The 12,918-nt window shown below is 37.9% G+C and overlaps 1 protein-coding gene across 2 annotated transcripts in view; it reads right to left on the minus strand.

Annotated features, from left to right (window-relative positions):
- Positions 1-12,918, minus strand: part of Dlgap1 (DLG associated protein 1) — a 439,271-nt gene that overhangs the window by 299,386 nt on the left and 126,967 nt on the right. Inside the window, exon 1 of one of the 2 annotated variants that reach the window (XM_048363239.1) lies at positions 9,476-9,630. The exons of the other annotated variant lie outside the window; for it this stretch is intronic. Within the exon in view, the coding sequence (XP_048219196.1) occupies positions 9,476-9,550 (75 nt within the window). The 5' untranslated portion in view covers positions 9,551-9,630. Of the gene's footprint in view, positions 1-9,475; positions 9,631-12,918 lie in introns of those variants that run through there. 2 annotated transcript variants of the gene reach the window in all.

Raw genomic sequence — 12,918 nt, forward strand, 5'->3', positions numbered from 1 at the left:
CAGAAAAACTGACCCCCAACTATTCCAAAAAAGTTGAAGGAGAAACTTTCAAACTCGGGGCTGGGGATATGGCCTAGTGGCAAGAGCGCTTGCCTTGTATACATGAAGCCCTCGGTTCGATTCCCCAGCACCACATATACAGAAAAATGGCCAGAAGTGGCGCTGTGACTCAAGTGGCAGAGTGCTAGCCTTGAGCAAAAAAAAAAAAAACAGGGGCCAGTGCTCAGGCCCTGAGTCCAAGGCCCAGGACTGGCAAAAAAAAAAAAAAAAAAAAAAGAAACTTTCAAACTCATATCATCCTGATATCAAAGGCAAACAAAGGACACAATAAATAAAGAAAACTTCCAGCTAATACCTCTGAGGAACAAAGATGAAAAAAAAAACTCCAACGACATTGGAACAAACTAAGTTCACCAGCCTAGGAATGTCCAGCATGACAAGTTGGGTTCATTGCAGGCACACAAGGATTACTGGGCATATGCAAATCCACGAATGTGATCTATTCACCTGCAAAAGGAAGGACGAGTAGGTACCACACCATTATTTCATCAGATGCAGAGAATTTTGCATAGGGCAAAATTCAACACCTCTTCATAATAAAAACTCTCAATAAAGGAGGTAGAGGAGGAACTCATATTCATGAAATAGACTGTATGACAAAGCATAGCCATTATTATACTGAAACATTTAAATTTTTCTCTAAGTCCTAGAATAAGACAGAATGCTTACTTTTCACATTTCTACTCAATATGAAACTAATTGTTCCGAACTAATTGTTTGGAACAATTAGACAAGAGAAAGAAATAAAGACATCTAGCCTGGGAAGGAAGAACTTAAGTTGTTTTTCTTTGCAGAGAATGTACACTTCCACATAGAAGGCCCTAAGAACATCACGAACAAAACACCACCCCCCCAAAAAAAAGTATTAGGATTTAATAAATAAATTCAGGAAAGTTTCAGGATACAAAATCAACATCCAAAAAGCAGTCATATTTCTCTTTGTGAACCGTGAACTACCAAAAAGAATCAAGAAAACCTATCAAAATACCAATGATATTCATTACATCAATAGAGAAAATAAAAAATTTAGTCTGTTTTTCAAGTAGAGGCTTGACTTTTGCTCAGATTGGCCTGGAGTCTTGTTTCTCCTGTCTTCATCTCTCAAATAACTGGCATTATAGGCAGATACTATCACACTCACATTGTATTTGAGACATAGTCTCACTAACTTTTGCTTGGGCTGACCTCAAGCCATCTCCTCCATGGCGGGGTAAACTCTTTCTTAAATAGTTTAGATTTTATAATGGGGACAAAAAGGGAAGTGTGATGGAGAGGGGAGATTTGATTTGAAGCCTCCAACTCTTACATCAATGTCAGTAGCTTGGTTTTAGATTGTTTGACACTTTTTCCTTTCTTTAAACAAATAACTCACTGGGCACTGGTGGCTCATTCCCGTAATCCTAACTACTCAGGAGGCTGAGATCTGATGATCCTAGTTTGAAGCCAGCTTGAGCAAGAAAATCCATGAGACTTTATTTTATCTTTGATAAAGTACTCAGAAAAAGCCACAAGTGGCACTATGGCTAATGTGGTAGAGTGCTAGCCTTGAGCACAAAGAGGGACAGCACCCAGGCCCTGAATTCAAGTCCCAGGATCAGCAAAAAACAAAACAAAACAAAAAACCCCACCAAACCCCAAATAACTGGATGGGTAAAAACTATGTAAAAAACACAGGGATTGGTGATGTTTTGAGCTCTTCTACATACTCATTTCATTTGACATTGTGTGTTCTCTGGGAGCTTATAAAGAAAGGCATACCAAAATACACTCTAGAAGTTCAGTCCTAGAGGGGCACAAGCGACCGCCAAATTCAACTCAGGGATGAGAGTGGAATAAGCAATGGCTGGGGCGAGAATACAGAGCACTATGGAAACTCGTCTCCTCTTGCTGTGTGGTGGAAGGAATGCTAACAGCACTCCATGATGGACAAGCTGCAGGAGTGACCGTTCATCTCCCAGACCTCAGTTTCCTCATCTGTAAATGAATGGCTTGGATTAGCCTGCCAGAGTTATTATGCAAGTATATTATAAGGGATACTAAGAGTATATTATATTATATATTATATTATATTATATATTATATATTATATTATATATTATATAAGAGTATACTATAAGGGATACTAAGCAAGAAGCTGGGCACAGTGAAGGGGAAAACATTTCAAAACATTTGCTCTGTTTTTGCTAAGATGGTACAGGAGATGGGGCAGTTTCTCAGGTTTGTTTTACTAAGGTCAGGGAAGTGAAATAGGAAGGTATTGTCTTACATTGGTACAGTGTTCCAGGTTTCTGAATCCCAAATTTTGGAGGTTTGGTGAAAGACGATGATGATGAGAGACTAGAGAAAGGCAGGCCAGTGATCAATCAACTGATTAAGTGATCTCTGTGATCAAGAGTAGAATGGAAAGAGAAGTAGGAGACTAATTTCAAGCTGCCCTTAGGGTAGCTACAAGAATTGGCTATCAAGATTTACAAATAGAATCTAATAGTAATCATCTTTACAATTATTATTCAAATACTAATTGGCATCAGGATTTAAAAAAAAGTAATATGAAAGTCAAAGTACTTATTTTGGAAGTATGAAAGTTCATTTGAGACATTTTTGATAGTTTAGTTCATGAGATCATCTGGCATGAAATAAAAAGTCTCTTTTTTTCGTGCAGTGATTGCATAAGTCAAATATGGCAAAGCGACCTACACAACAATTTTCGGCCTATGGATCTGATTTTTCGTAAACCACATCTTACGCACCCCTCACAGAGAGCTCTTGTTTCTGGTAGATTTGTTTCACCTCCTTTGTGAAAGCCTTAGAGAGAAGGCAGCAAGCAGGAAAACCAACTATTTATAGGCATTTTTTGACTAAAAATGTCTGCTCAGCATGCCATGGAATAGTTCCAAGAGGTGGGAGAACAGGAAACGATCTAAAAACAACGGAGTTCTGGAGGAGTGTGACGGGGGACGATTCCTGCATGGGAGTCATTTGCAGAAAGCTCAGGTTTCATTTGCAAACAAATGACAGTTCCTTTCCCTGACACTCTGAGTTAGAGAAACTAGCTAAACTTCTTCTAGTTGAGGAGGGGAGAGAGAGACACAGAGAAAAAAACCCAACACCAACTGCTTCAAGGATTCCAAGTAGCTGGCATCCTTGTGGACACTTTAAAGGGGGAACTAACCCTGTAGGAATTCTCCTCTCCACACCCATTTCCTGCTGAAGGAGTTGCCAAGCCAGATCCTAGAACAAGTGTGCGAACATGTGGTCTCTCTCTAAGTGTGAACTGCAGGTCCTGGTGATCTAACAGGATCCTCCTGGGCCTACAATGAATCTTTACCATCATCCATTTCCATTTTTATAACAAAAAATGGCAAGATCATTTGCTCAAGTTTTTTTTGAAATGCACAATTGTATGAAATGTAGCTCATTCTCCCTGCCAATTTTCATTTTTATTTATTTATTTTTCTTTATTTTGCTGGCAGTGGGATGCAGGTGAAATAGAAAAGTCTTTTTTTTTTTTTCTTCAAATTTTTAATAGAAAAGTCTTAAGACAACCAAAAGCCAGATGGTTGATGGAGAGAGCCAGGAGAAAGAGGTCCTGAAAGGGATTGCTCTGCAGTGTTCATTGGCTCATTTGAATTTCCATAGCCTTCACCAATGGTGCCACTGGCTTCAGCAAATGGAAAGGACTGAGTGAGGGGCTTTGGGCTGGAGCAACAAAGAGCGAGATGGTTCAGGGCCCACCCTCATCTTGCATTCATGCTATTGGAGCTCATATTTATCCAATTGCCATAAAGGAAAATACTCCTCAGGGAGTCCAGTTGAGCCAAGAGGGGAAATCAAACTCACAGACAAGGCCCACAGCTGTTGCTGTTGAGGAAATTTGTCCTTCTGATTTATCAAAGCTACCTGGAATAAGGCAGCATGGAGTGGGACTTTAGGGATAAAAACAAAAGCAAGGATTGGGAGATCAAACTAAAGCTCAAAGAGGCTAGGAGGATTGTGTTTTTACAGAAGTCTGTGAAACCTTAGTGAGCTGGGAGGGATTGTCCAAAAACCTGACCCTTTGTGGTCCTTTCACCTGTAAACAAAAGAATTTCTGTGTGTGGGTGAAAAAGCAGCCCTCTTATATCCTGATCCGGATCTGCTGTCACCCTACACGGAGAGACACTTCCTTTCCCTTAGGCTCAGATATACTCAGCCTAACTCTGCTATTACAAAAATTAGATCAAACAAAATCCAAAGGAAAAAGTAGCATAGTATATGGATCACATGAGGAAGAGAAAACTCAGTAATTGCATTTTCAAACTGTATTTTAAAGTTCCTTCTCAAATTCGAAAGCAATCTCTTTCCCCTAACATCTGAAGCAAATACAGTCATATCGTCATGCCCATTTTACAGACATAGAAACTACGCATGGAAAAGAGGGAGTTCCAAGTTGTGTAGGAAGCCAGAGATACAGGAAAGTGTGGGGAAGGTCAACGGAAGACCACGTTCCCATCAGATAGACTCTACTGCCCCCTACAGTAAAATGAGCTCATGGTTCTCTACAACTGGCTTGGTTACATATGTGGTTCTGGTACTAATTTCCACTAGAATCACCCCAGATGTATGGAATTAGAACCTCTTGGGTTAATGTAGAACTTTCCCTTTATAGAAACTATCAAGCTGGTTTGTATGCATGTAAAATTAAGGAAACTTTATTCTAAATAGGCTGTGACAGATAATAATGAATGATAAGTGACCAGACATAGGATTTTGTATAGGTGCATGTCATACTCATATGCACCCATATAGAGGACATTTTGTCACCTTTCATTTTCAGCTTTAGAGATAGATGTTTCACTCAGCCACTCAGATTTTAATTTGGAATGCAATGACAAAGAAATCAGCCTGTAGCCTTTGGTATTCCTATGTACTTATTCCGAGTCTTGGGAGTTGCCTCAATGTAATATATTTGATTTCCTTGTCCCAGTATGTTTCTTCTCCATATTAATGTTTATATTTGTATATGTTGCAGATGTATGTCATACCATCTATACACACATATGTCCCTTTGAAAAAATAGTTATAGCTATGCAAATTTTTTTTTTTTTTTTTGGCCAGTCCTGGGCCTTGGACTCAGGGCCTGAGCACTGTCCCTGGCTTCTTCCTGCTCAAGGCTAGCACTCTGCCACTTGAGCCACAGCGCCGCTTCTGGCCGTTTTCTGTATATGTGGTGCTGGGGAATCGAACCTAGGGCCTCGTGTATCCGAGGCAGGCACTCTTGCCACTAGGCTATATCCCCAGCCCAGCTATGCAAATTTTTATCTGAGGAAAGTGAGAAGAGACCCTGCTAAGAGAGTAGACGATGTTGGAGAGAAGTATGTTATCTTCAAAATTCAGATCTAGGACTGTAAATGTAGGCCTATTCAGTTCTGTATATCCTCTTCTGGAACATAATTTACTCATTAAAAAATAGGATACAGGAATGACTTTTCTGTAATAGATGAAATACAACCCTTCATTCCTTCCTTTCTTCTCTCTTTCTCCTTCCCTCACTTTCTCTCTTGCTTCCAGGTTAAAAAAATACCATCATGATTTTTGTGACTACAGAATTACAAATTATGGGTAATATTTAGTCAACAGATGTTTTCATCTATTACAAGTCTTTGTAGCCATTAGCATGCTTTCAACCTAACTCACATCACTTAGTTTGTTTTTCTTTTTGCCCATGCATGCCTCAGACCCACTGCTCCCGAGAACGTAGATGAATGGTAAGCTCATCTTTGTGAAGAGCCTTCTGTTTTTGCAGGCTGGGTGTGATAGCAGGGATAGAACAGCACTGGTAGCTGGGCAGTGAGTCTACTTATTTTGGTCTTTACTAGGATGACTGATCAAGGCAAGGTGTTTCCTTGGAGTTTAATTTTCTTATTTTAAGAAGAAGAGATTGAACAAAATTATTTCAAAAGTATACAATGATTATTAACTGAAATGTAAGTCAGTAGAAAGACATGGTACCCACACTGAGGGGAGACCATATGAATGGGAAAATGCACAAGGCAGCCTTCCAGTGAGAAGGTTCTATTATTCTCACAATGTCATTTTGGAACAAAAAGAAAAAACCTTGCCTTTAATTATACACCTTAAGATTTTAGAGTCATAGAGGGTTAAGTCTGGAAATAGACAATCCTGTGAATATCAAGTGTAGTTGAAAGAGGAGAGGGAGCAGAAGGCATTTTCTTTCATGGTTGTTGGATGTCTCATTGTATGACAGGCCCTAAAAATCTCTGTTTTCCTCACACCAAGGAGGCAAGACATCCTTGTCAGTCTACTAATGATCCAAGATAAAGTTCAATGTAATCACGGGAAAGGCAAGCTAATGTACTTTGGGAGGCCTTGAGAAAAATCTGTTTCACCACTTCTAAGTTATTCATTTTTCATGGTTTTTGTGGCCTGGTACATTTAGAATGGATTTGATTTCACCCATCAGAGATCAAAGACAGCAAAGGTATAAACAGGTATATTAGAAGCCTGATGCAGGCACACCCATGCAGGTGTAACCTGTGCACACACAGGCCTGGGCACAGGCCTGCAGCACACTGGAACTCCAAACCACACTGCCCTGCTTCACAGACAATTTCTTTCCATGTTACTAGCCTGATTTCCATGGGAATTTTCCTAATTCTGTGAGAACAATGGGTCGGAATTCCAACTGACACAGAGCAGTGACCTAATATATATGAAATGAAATACCAACTTATCTAGAAAACTCCATTTGCAAATGTACCTATAAGTCTCTGTGCTAAAAGCTGAAACAACACAGGAAATGTGGCAGAAACATTAGCAACAAAAAAGTAGTGTTTCATGATAGTCTTGTATTTTCTCACATTTGAGGGAGGAGAGAGGTCTTGCTCTGATTATGTGAGTGTTCTCAAAGATAAAGAGGAATTAAAATAGTGGAAATAATAAACTGTCAAGGTCAAAGAAGGAGTAGATGATATGTCTTTCCCTACACTACATTCCCATCATTACTTCTGTTGATTGAGTAATGACAACTTAATAATTCTTTATAATATTACCTTTTTGTTATATGAGCTGAGATCACTCTGTTGGAGAATCACTTGGCTTGGAAATTATTCCAAGCAAATAGCATTCATTGAAAAAAATTAATGTACCTCCCTACCGTGGTTTCAGGCTAAGAATTTAGGCACTTAAATATGCATTTACTAAAATCAGGTTAAAAAAAATCCTGTCTGTGCTATGATGTCTTTCAAATGGCAGTTACTAAGCTACCAGCAGGGTGAGAGGTGGGGATCAGAAAAGATGTACTTTGAAAAGCAAATAAATGAGCCATAGAAGTGAAGTAAGGGAAAAGTATGGGTTCCAATTTCCAGATGAGTAATACAAATCATAGTGAGATGACATAACTCTTCATGGATTTTATTAATAGTAACCCAGTTTTACCTGAAAAGACAGATTTAAAAAAATTTTTTTTTTAACTCTACCAATCTTTCCTGGAAAATGACAGAAAATGTCTGACTGTTATGAGGTACTATAGTTTGGACCAAATGAAATTTTAGATTTCAGAATTTTAAACCTATACAGATGGTAGTTTTATGTGATTGAACTTTAAGATCATAAACCCTAGCAACAAATTTTCTCCCAAAAAGAGAACACTAATATGAAGCTTAATTAAGTGAAAGATTTATTCCATTGAACTTACACTCACAACAAATGCTAAGAGATTGTTGGCTTTGAACCTAAATCCCAAACGGTGAAAAACAATCTAATTACAAATCAAAGCTTGGCAAATATATGTAAATATTGATATATATATATCCACACATATGTATATATTGGCATTATATTATATCAAATATTGCTATAATATATCAAATATCATATATACACGTATATATATTTATACATATAAACTGGCCTTACTTGAGGAAATGACGAACCTGAAACAAGAGCCCAATGTGTCCTACTCTTCAGAAATCACTTTTGGGTCTGGTCAACCCATTATCTCAAATAGAAATTATGCATGAATTTACAGAACAGAAGCATCAATAGTCCTGACTTACTGTCAAGGTATAGTAGTACACTCTTTTCTAAGGAGAATAAAGAAAGAGGAAGTAAAGTCTATTAGCCACTAAAAGATTCAAAGCTCTTTCTTTTACCTTTTGCTAACCATTGTTACATCCTGAATTAGCAAGTGTCTTTTTCATGCAGAAACCTCCAGCTGTGCCAACCAAGTGTTTTTGGTGCTATTGAAAATGACTTCAGCTGCTGAACAAAAAGTTTCTTTAACAACTTCCAAGGGGGCTTTGATATTATTTTGGGGCTTCACTTTACCACTGCTGAGGCTTTGGACTTCAGCTGTATCATAGTGTTTTCCCAACTCTCCCCTCCACCCCCCATCCATTAATTGGATATAGGCAACAGTAAGAATTACAGGGATTTGGAAAAAATAAGACGAAGAGATAGAATTAGATGAGTCTGTAGCTTATCACCAAGTGCACATTCAAAGTTAGCATCAGGCAGGAGTAATCAAATTTTTCTGTCGATGAAGGTATCTCTCCACTAGGACCAGTAAAAAATAAGACTATGCTAGCGAAATAAAAAATATAATCAAGACTTTGGCATCCATTTGTTCAATTATTAAAGCAATATCAATTAAAAAATAAAACCCTCAATGTACTTCATAAGGATTTAGAGAAAGGCAGCAAGGAAATATTATAATAACAAAAGTCATAAACAGAATTAACATTTTCATAAATTTCATGTCAAGTTGTTTAAATATAATTAATATAATTTTAGTTATTTTAAGACCAGAGAAAGCAAAAACTCAGCCAGAGAAACAAAACTCCTACTAGGAAGCGAAGGAAATAATCTTGAAACAGATTTGAGAAATAACCACTTGCATTTAAAAAAGAAAAAAAAAACCCTCAAAAGCAATCCTGTACACATATTTGCTACAAATACTTCTTTAATGGTCTTCTTTGGATTTTTATTTAAGCAGCAGATAAAATTTAAAAAAGCAATAAAAAAATTCCCCCAAACTCAAAGGATCAGTAAGTACTCAGGATGCTTGTGCAGGAAAATGATTGCTCACATATCAATCATTAGCTATATAATGTCCTCCAACATTTAATAGCACCCTGGAGCATGCCAATTGATTTTATGGAGCCTTTGTGGAGACAGAGATTTATAGGTACCTGACGCTCCCACCTGTTTTCGTATGATCTGTACATACATTGGCTTATCAGCTCTTTCAGTCTCATTAGGCATATTTAGACAAGAAAGAAAATAGCAAAATAATAAACAATAAAAATACCTTTCTCACCCTCTTCCTTGAAAAACACAACCCACCGGACAACACAAGCCAACCATACACATACTTATCAAATACAAAGTAATAATAAAAGAGTTATACCCAAACCTGGTCAGTCCTTCCATTTCTTGAAACCTGAACGCAAACTGAAGAAACCCACTCAGCCTTAAAAAGGTCGATCATTTTGCTGTCCTAAAATTTCATATCTGAGAGTGCTATCTTTTTCTGTCCCTGTCTTGCTCTCTCTCTCTCGCTTCCTCTCTCTGCGTGTGTCTCTCTCTACTTCTCCCGGAGAGCGTTTGGTTTCCCTTTTCCTGTATCTGCTGCTGGATGAATGCAAAATACACGATTTGAAGTGAATTTTTTTCTTCGAGGTTAACAGTTGGAAATCTAAAATCTCGCTCTCCTGAATGGCTTTGTATGCCACTCACTCAATACACAACGTTTATATAAAGAGGCATAAACAGAACCAAGAATTCTGCTTCTTAAAAGCAAAAACAAAACAACACCCTTCTCCTGCAGCCTATTTTATTTACTGAACTATTAGCACTTACCCTGAGATGTGCCATAAATGCTTTATTCCAAATGTATAAAAGCCAACCACATCTCAACTGAGAATTAAACAGTTTTAATGTCTTCAAATCCATGCTGCTGCTCCCAGCCCTAATACAGACAGTCACTGGCAGCAGTACAATAGTGCTGAACAGCAGACATCTGATTCTTGACATTTAAAAATAACAATATTGGGGGGAAAGGGAGTCTTTTAAAAACAATTTACTGAAACAGCTTGTAAGTGAGCACATATCATTAATTGACTGTGTTGACTGACAGGTATAATGCTTGCAAGCTATAGTATTTGATTTCTAAGTCAACACCAGGCACAGGGTAGATACCTATAAACCACTCACTTTTTTTTTTAACACAGTCTTGACAATTATATACATTAAATGAATTCTAATGGGTAATTCTACAAAATCAGGCTCTGGAATTTGCTAGTATTTTGATTCTATTATTGAGGAATATGAATTTAATCTTTGTTTAGTCATAAATCAGATGAGGGACATGATCAGTTATTCCATTACTAGGGTGATTTCATATCTAGGTCCTACTAATGGCATGCACACAGTTCAGGCCAAAAGCACATGTGCATTTACTGCATTAAAAAAGATGTATTTATTCCTATATATTAAGCATATTACAGAATTAGACAGATTTCGAGTCAGTTGTTAATGGATCTACTTATTCTTTATGCATTACCAGGCAGGAAATTTTAATCACTTTGTGTCTTGGTTTTGTCTATAAAACTAAATAGTGATAACTTCACAAAGTTGTTTTGAGCACAAACTGGGATGATAGATAGTTCTTGGTACAGAATATGCTGCTTCCTCCTCTGCTTTGTTGTGTGTGAAGAGATTATAGATTGGGCAGATTTAATGGAAAGAATTCAGCCTTCCAAGGCAAATGAACCAGTTTGGAGCCACCTTGCTGCCACTTCCCAGCTGTGTGTCCTTGGGCAGCTTACTTAACCTAATTTGCTAAATCGAAGGTTTTTCAACTGTGAAATACCTCCAGAGTTTTAAAGAGCAGATTAGATAGCACGTGAAAAGCAACTGCTTTTAGTAAGTAGTGAGCATTTCTGAACTGAGTCTCAGGCCTTCCACCTCTGGAAAAGTGTTCTAATTAGTATTCTGACACACACACACACACACACACACAACTTAGTTGTTTAAAAATGTGAACAAAGTTTATAGTTTTCTAGAACAAGTGTCTCACTTTCTAACAGATAAAGGAGGCTCCAAGGATGGAAGGGAAAGCTCTGGGTCATGTTATTAGTTAATGGTAGGTCCTTATTTCTACTCAAACCCTTGTATAACAGTACTTTGTATTCTAATTAAATCTCATCGTGCCGATTGAAACACATTTATAAAGACAGCTTCTTTATTAGTAAGTAATTAAGGAAATATTACTGAAAAACAACAACAAAAACTTCCTGTCTTTCTCCAGGTTTAATTCTAGGAACAAACTCATTTCTAAATTGTAAATGAAATTAGTTCATGGGAATCAACTGGGGCTAACTAAGCCCATTTCCTAAGAGGAACTTTCACAGGATGGCAGATTCCCTCAATTTTCTAGAAGCAAGAATAAAACTAGAACCTGGGTCTCAGGAGGGGGTTCATATTCTCCTCCCTTCTCTGATGAATATATGGTTCTTTTTTCCCTTTCAAAACTTAAAAGAATATCTTTAGCAGGGTGCTGGTGGCTTACACCTATAATTCTAGCTAGTCAGGAAGGTGAGATCTGAGAACTACCATTCAAAGCCAGACAGGGCAGGAATATCCGTGAGACTCTTACCATTTAACCACAAAAAGCCAAAAGTGGGGCTGTGGCTCAAGTGGTAGAGTACTAGCCTCGAGCAAAAGAGTTTAGGGACAGCACCCAGGCCCTGAGTTCAAGCCCAGGTGTCAGCCCACAAAAAGTTATCTTTTGAACTAGTTGTTCAAAAGTCGACAAGTCAACGTGTTCTTTCATCATATGAATTCTTCAACTTCAGCACACAGAGCTGAAAGAACACACAGTTCTCCATTTTGCAATACTGTTATTATTACTTTTATGTTTACTATATGCTATGCCTTATTTTGCAATGCAGAATTATTATTATGATTTAGCTTGAAAGCCTTGCATATAATCCAATAAATGTCAATATTTTGAAAGTAATGTATAACTTGGAGTTCCATTTACATTTAAAACATTAAACTAACATGGCTGCAAATTAACTATTGCTCAGTAAAGGATAGAATATTATTTTTTTCAACCTTTCAATAATTCCAAGATTGAATGCAAAGGTATTTTGAGTATCTAGTCATGATAGCTATTATTTTGGGGAGGAAAGGAAGGAATATTGAACTGGGGAAAGTACATATATAATCCATTGTACTTAGTGTTTTTGTTTCTCTAGTTGAGTGATACATACATTTTTGTGTCTATTTATTTCTTATGCATTTTTCAGGTATCTTTTAAAAAACAAGTAGGGAAGGGCTGGGGATATGGCCTAGTGGCAAGAGTGCCTGCCTCGGATACATGAGGCCCTGGGTTCGATTCCCCAGCACCACATAGACAGAAAATGGCCAGAAGCGGCGCTGTGGCTCAAGTGGCAGAGTGCTAACCTTGAGCAAAAATGAAGCCAGGGACAGTGCTCAGGCCCTGAGTCCAGGCCCCAGGACTGGCCAAAAAAACAAACAAAAAAAAACAAAAAACAAACAAGTAGGGAAGGCAAATGGTTTTATTTATTTGTTTTGTGTCCACAATTGAGGTTTGAACTCAAGGTCTCAAACTCTTATCCAGCTTTTTCATTCAAGGTTGTCACTCTACTCCTTGAACCACACATCCACTTTTGGCTTTTGGCTTGTTAACTTGATATAAGAGTCTCACAGACTTTTCTACTGAGCTGGCTTTGAATGATGATTGTCAGATCTCAGCCCCTGAGTTGCTAGGATCACAGGCATGAAACACTGGTGCCAGCTAGGAAAGTAACTCATCTGCCCTACAGCTTG

The sequence above is a fragment of the Perognathus longimembris genome, chromosome 15 (genome assembly GCF_023159225.1).
Source record: "Perognathus longimembris pacificus isolate PPM17 chromosome 15, ASM2315922v1, whole genome shotgun sequence".
Classification (NCBI taxonomy): Eukaryota; Metazoa; Chordata; class Mammalia; order Rodentia; family Heteromyidae; genus Perognathus; species Perognathus longimembris.